Source organism: Odontesthes bonariensis, chromosome 20, assembly GCF_027942865.1.
Source record: "Odontesthes bonariensis isolate fOdoBon6 chromosome 20, fOdoBon6.hap1, whole genome shotgun sequence".
NCBI classification, from domain to species: Eukaryota; Metazoa; Chordata; class Actinopteri; order Atheriniformes; family Atherinopsidae; genus Odontesthes; species Odontesthes bonariensis.
This window is the reverse complement of record NC_134525.1, coordinates 13,380,380-13,387,161: the sequence shown is the minus strand read 5'-3', so window position 1 is coordinate 13,387,161 and position 6,782 is coordinate 13,380,380. Positions and strand designations below refer to the sequence as shown.

Here is a 6,782-nt window from a genome sequence, read left to right as displayed (position 1 = left end):
TTTATTGCCAGATGATATTCAGCCATGTTATGATGAAACCAACTCACTCCAGGTCTGAAAACATAGAAAGCAAGCGTGTTTTTAAATTTCTTCAATTGAACAGGAAAGTTGGTTATTGCTGATACTCGCTGCTGTTTGCATTTCGATGCAGGCCAGCTTTTTAGCTAAGACCATTATAGTTAGCCTATCCCACAGCTCTTCTGATAATGCATCAAAAGACACATGAACTCACATTGAAACTCTGCTCTCTATGAGATATTTGCTCAGGATGGCTGACTTAAGCTCAACATTTGCGTAAACACAGAATACAAACGTGGTTATGGTTATAGTAAACAAACAGCAGTCCACTGAGTAAAATGTTTTGACAATTTATCTGTTTACCCTAACCTCGTTCACAAATGAACTCAATGTCTATATCCTGCACTACCTTCTTTGCACCTGTTCAATGTGGCAGCTTGAGAGCTTACTCACCATGAAATGTGCCATTAAAGGTTGGGATTTTATATAAATATGTTAATATATATGGAAAGATTTGAGATGGTTTGGTCTTGTCCGTTTGATCTGTTTATTTTAAAGTCATTTTTAATTTTTAAATTAAATATTGATTTTCTTCATTTGGTTTATTCAACAATCCCTAAATGCTACCGAGGCTCACGAGTTCAGCGGCCATCTGCCACTCCAAAGGTTGGTGGTTTGATTCTCAACTTTTTCAGTCCACACGTCAAGCTAGCCCTTGTTTTAGACCCTGATCCCCACACTGCCCCTGAGGCATTCATTGGGAGCAATGTGGAGAAAAGCATAGCATTTACAATATAGCCTAAGAATGTGTTTGAATGGGGGAATGCAACTTTAAGTATTCTGAGTGATCAACAAGACTAGGCAAGCGCACCTTTAAATTTGTTCATCTGTTCTCCCTCATCATAATGCGGTTCTTTATATAATAATGATATATTCAAGGTAATAACAAAGCAGTAAATATGAGTCACTAAATTTACATGCTTAATTAATTCCAAACCATCTGCACCTGCTCTTTAGTGTTGAGTAACAGGAAGTCAGCTCTTCTTTTGGTACATCTGCTGGTTTAAACAGGGAAGTTGCACTGCATCTGAAAATTATAACCCGACCATTGTTCACTTCACATCTGTTGACTGCTGCTTGAACTTTTATCAGAGCCTGTTTGGTAAGACAGAATGCTTATGGATTTTACTTTTTCACTTGTTAGCGCAGAAACTTACATTATTTTTACTTTTTGTGATTAACACAGATGAAAGAATAAATGTATTTGTCCTATTTGTTTGACTTAGATTTAGAAGAAACCTGCATCCCCCAAAAGGAGGATATTTCAGTCATTTAGAATCTACATAAGTTCTTAAATGTCACTTGCTGTAGACCATTCAAGTAAAGTATGACTGTAAAGAGCAAAGATGGCATAGAAAAGTTCTTATGTCGTGGGTTTTGTGTTTGTATATCCAGGTGATGGGTCTCATTCCAGCTTTCCCTCTGGCTGTGGCGATATTGAATCTATTCTTTCTTTCAGGTGAGCTGCTTGTTCAGTCAATTTTATTTTATTTAGACTGTTTTTACGTACATTATTTACAATTTGAGCCTCAAAATGTAACATTATTATCCAAAATGGAAGTGAATTTCATGTTCTGTTTATTGGTGGGCTTCTCGTGTGCAACAATGCAAAATACCTTTTGCTCAGTGATTGAGTCATTCTTTCATATCATTCATATTATTACAACATACTGTGCCACTTTAAGTTACTTTCATCGTTTTACAGAGGCTTTCAACCTGATCTCAGGACAGAACATGTAATAGTAATGTTGGTCCACAGCTAAAACTGATGCAATTTCACAGTAAAGCCTCCAAATTGTAGAGTGATCGATACAAATTTTTCTGATGAAACACGGCTTATGTTTGACTATCCGTAATCACGCAATGTTTAATGTTTTGCAACATAAGAGTTTTGGTGCTTGCTATGTCACAATACAGGCAGTTGATTCTCTTGACCTGGACAAAAAGACAGTTGATGGTGTAACTCTGTGGACTTTTGTGCAAAAGATTTCTGGTTTTCCAACAAACTTCTACTTTGCTGTCATTAGTGAATGGTGAGGTTTAGACAGTGGCTCCGACACTGATTTACGCCCCCCCCCCCCTCGTTTTTTTTTTTTTTGGATCGTTTTGTTGTTGTTTTTTGTACCCCCCCGCGATGCCGACCCGGGCGCCTGCACCTCTGTGGCCGAAACGTAACCACGAATACCCCCCACCCCACCCTCGTTTTTTTTTTTTTTTTTTTGACAAACAATTATTAATCTTCAAATAAATTCTGTAAATAACCCCCCAAAATATAAAGTAACCCAAGAATAAATTTAAACAAAATTCAAAGTAAAGAAAGATAGGAATAAATAGCTCCAACATTCAGTATTAATAGTATATGAAAGTAAGCATATACAGTTTATCAGTAGTGATAGTACATTGCTGCTGCCTTACAAAAACACAACAGCCTGCAGCAGTGTATGTTGTCATCTCACAGTCTCTACCACTCATGGACACATTGTTATGTTTCACAAATGTGAGCAAACGCTACACTTCTCCAGTGAGACTCGGCCTCACTCACTCGTATGACTAAAAACAGCTTGTTAAAAGGGGAGGACACTTATTTGACTCTCAAAACGACTTCATGAAAGTTCATAAAACTTTTTCTTAATATATATTTTTATTTGACTCTGTTGGTCCATATGTAATGGGTGGATGCACACAATCTTTGCTTGTTATTTATTTAATTCTACAACGTGTCAATGTGGGAAAAAAAAAACTTTCTAGATTCTACTGATGAAAACCAGTTTTTTTCTGTAGGGTTTGAATAAAATTTCACAATGACACTTTGCATTATTAATTGCTTTTGAAGACTAAAGTACAGGGTCACCTTCTGGTTTCGGCATCTTTTCAAATAATTATTGATTTGTCATCTCTTTTTTGTTTTGTAGCTACTGAGTTACATGATAATTGTGTTTAAATATGACAATGTCTTACTGTGTGTCCTAGTTATCTTATTTTAGGTGTTTAAAGTCTGAAACATTTGTGCAGAGAAACATTCTTTGCCTTGAAAATGATTTTCTACTCAAGCTGTTGACAGTGCAGATGAAAAGACTAGCAAGCAACACGCTACTGCTGGACGAAGTCTTTGCATCATGAATTTCTTGTCATGAAGGGTTTTCTCATCTAACTTCATTTCTGAATGCGGTTTTACAGGTGCTTTGGCTGCTTGTCCTGATGATTCTGGCCTCTTCATTACCTCACCGACTTTGATGGAAGCACTGAATGGATCTTGTTTGCAAATTCCATGTAACTTTAGTGCTAAATCAGGAGAAGGGTTTGACAGCGGAAGAACTATCATTGGAGTTTGGATTAAAAGTGACGAGAGGTTTGACACATTTCCAAACAATGTTGTTTTCAACAGCAGCAAGCCAGTTAACACCTATTCGATGAATATCACTGGAAGCCTGAATAACACTGACTGCACCAGTCTGTTCTATGATATAAACACAAGTTACACAGACATATACTTCTTCAGAATTGAGAACGGACTGTTCCGAGCAACAGCTGTTTGTGATCCTGTAACAGTAGCAGTTAAAGGTAAGAAAGCTTTTCTGTCAGTTCATAATAACAGTGGTTAGGATAACATTGAAAATATGCTGCAGCTTTGGCTTCACCGACTACTTTAAAAAAAATCTGCACTGAAATCTCCCATGTGAAAACACAGATTCTGCTTGGAGCCCCACAATCAACATCTCAGGTGAACTGAAGGAGAAGGAGTCTGTCACCATCACCTGCTCAGCTCTCACTCCCTGTCCTCACTCCCCTCCTGAGCTCACCTGGAATCTCCAACAACACTCTCACAGACAAATAGAGGAAAACACAGATGGAACCTTTACAGCTAAAATCCAGGAGACCATCCCTCTGTCAGACACACATGATGGATACACCATCAGCTGCTCTGTCAGATATCCTGTGAATGCAGGAAAAGATGTCAAGGCAGCAGAGACAGAAGTGACTCTCAATGTTTCATGTAAGTGATCCTGTCAGCACATCACGGTTCATCTGTTTCTGATGAATAAAGTTAATGTGTGACCCATTCAGATGCTCCTAAAGACACCTCAGCATCCATCAGTCCATCAGGTTTGGTGTCAGCAGGTAGCTGGATGAACCTGAGCTGCTCCAGCAGAGCCAATCCTCCCATCAGCAGCTTCACCTGGTTCAAGAACAGCAAACATGGAGCCATGAAAGTAGCTGAAGGAGACTTTTACAGATTAAATGCAACAGAAGGAGGAGATTATTACTGTGTGGCTACAAATAGTCTTGGCAATCAGACGTCACAAATAATCCCTCTTAATATAAAAGGTAAATTAGCACCCAGTCTTTTGAGTGGAAAATGCTGAGTCTCTGTTCTGGCCGTTTCAGTTTTGCAGTGATTATTTACATTTTGTTTAATTGAGGTTCGCCTGGTGGAAATATACTCTGGGAGGCTATTCTTGTAGGATTAATTGCAATCATCTGCCTGGCTATGATTGTTTGGTGAGTATGTTTTTTTTTTTTTTTTGCTGTAATCAGCTTGTTTTTAAACAGATGCTGATTTTAATCCTGATTTGTCATTGGTGATTTATTTTACAGTATTGTCATGTATCGGAGGCAGACAAATGAGTCAAATTCAACTACACAACAGCAGGTAGGAAAACAATAGACCTTGTTTCTTAGGGATTATTTATTAAGGATGATGTTAATGATGTTACTCTTAATCCAGCTAAAAGTCTGCTGTACACCTGGATCTAGATCATTTCAGCTATTTACAAAACTTAATGTGTTTGCAGAATCGAACAAGCGAAGCCATTCAAGAGCCTGAAAGAAAAACAGAACAACAAGAAGAAGACCTTCATTATGGAGAGCTTGAATTCTCCACGCAGAGACCCAGGCTGTCCTCTAACTCAGCGCAGGACAGAAGACAGGAGCTGGAAACGGTGTATGACCAGGTTAAAGTGTCTCAGCCACAGACCGCTGATGTCCCAGAGGATCTTTATGTTCAAGTCAAGAAAAAATGAGCTCTCTTTGATTTGTACTGGTTTCATAAAAAAAAAAAATAAAAAAAAAAGCTTCAGTTTTCATATATACTAGATGCTTTTTCAAAGCCTTAGTGTAGAAAAGAACACTGAACAACTGCATACAGTTCCACAAAATGTGCAGCTCTCTTAGATGTGTGTGCTGACCACAAACAGCTGCTGTCATGTGATTTGTTTGCACCTCAGATTGATTGCAAATAGAAGTCCCAAAGCTCTGAATAACCGGACGCATTTCTGTGCACGTATTTCCAGTGCAGAGTTTTGATTTGAAGCTACATTTAAAGAATACTAATCATCACTCCAGAGACAGTACATGGTCAATAAATTCAGGTTTGGACCTGCTGTTTGGGAGGCAAGCATGATTTGATCTATTAATCCACAGTCAAAGTTTCTCCCAGCAGGCCACAAACATGTCAGTCTACATTCACTTCTAAGATTTTTTCATCAAATTTGAACTGTTTTAGTTGGGTGAAGCCACACAGTATCTTTCTGCATAAGGATACCAACGATCGGAAACAGTTGGTGGCCACAAATTGCTATATGCAGTCCTATGATATGAGTGCTGCCAAAATCCTAAATAGTGCCACGCCGTCATTAATTTGTACACAATTTTGCCTCTTTTCCAAATAGATTTTTAACCCAAAGAAAGCTAAAGCTCTTATCCCATACTTCTCCAATTTTTTCCAATAATTCCCTGTAAACTTTAGTATCAAACTGTCAGGATCCGTGTTTTTGGTCACCTTGTTCTCTCCTGTGTTTTTGGTTTTCCCTTGTTAATTTGCCCCAGATGTTTTGAGTTCCCCTGATTACCCTCATGTGTATTTAAGTTCAGTTCTGTCCCTTGTTCCCTGTTGGATTCTTGTATGTCTCCATGTATGTCTCCCAGTGCTTTAGTTCTGTATATGTTTTGATTATTGTTAATAAAACTCATTCCTTTTCCACAACGAGGAGTTCCTGTTGCCTTTGGATCCTACTCACCCACAACTCGTGACACAAACACCTTCTATATGAATACAAACAAAGCATGTATCGTTTATAGTAGTACTGGCTTTTCTTCTATCATCTTCATAACACCATAAGTATTGGTTCTTTTCATTTAATGTTTCATATTTGCCAGTAAAGATATCCAACTCCTGAACTTTTTTTCACAAACTGGGAAAGAGGGATCAGAGGCCTTTAGTTGACCATGTAATGCAGGGGTGGCCAACCCGCGGCTCTTGAGTTCATATCAACATTTGTGTTTGTGTTTGTGTTTTTTTTTAATCTGCGTGTTTGCTTCGTTTGAGTTCAATACGGCAGCGGTCTCCAACCTTTTTTGCCTCATGGACCGGTTTAATGTCAGACAATATTTTCACGGTGTGGCGGATTAATACTACAAAATAAAACGATACGACCAACACAGACACTGTGGTATTTAGTAAATATAATAATAAACTTGAATCCACTGTGTACTTGTATGTAACTTTATTAGCAGCGTCCTCCTGACATAACGACTCTCTGCCTCCTAACGCTCTCTGGTCGCTATGGTAACGCGTAAACATGCCTTCAAAAGGCAGCTTTCTTTTTCTTAGTGGTCACAGCCTCTTCTTCTGTCTCCTCACCTGGAAGAAGCTTTCCAAACACGCCTGTTTTTGACTCATTTTGCTCGGTTCGTGGGTTTAATAT

General features: G+C 38.5%; 1 protein-coding gene across 1 annotated transcript; it reads left to right on the top strand.

Annotated features, from left to right (window-relative positions):
* The first annotated feature begins 1,112 nt into the window (after nt 1-1,112).
* On the top strand, nt 1,113-6,039 carry LOC142369974 (B-cell receptor CD22-like). The gene is made up of 8 exons (XM_075452395.1): nt 1,113-1,180; nt 1,474-1,537; nt 3,256-3,639; nt 3,767-4,072; nt 4,144-4,404; nt 4,500-4,578; nt 4,675-4,729; nt 4,872-6,039. The coding sequence occupies exons 2-8, from the start codon at nt 1,477-1,479 to the stop codon at nt 5,097-5,099; spliced, it is 1,374 nt and encodes a 457-aa protein (XP_075308510.1). The 5' UTR covers nt 1,113-1,180; nt 1,474-1,476; the 3' UTR covers nt 5,100-6,039.
* The last annotated feature ends 743 nt before the right edge of the window (nt 6,040-6,782 follow it).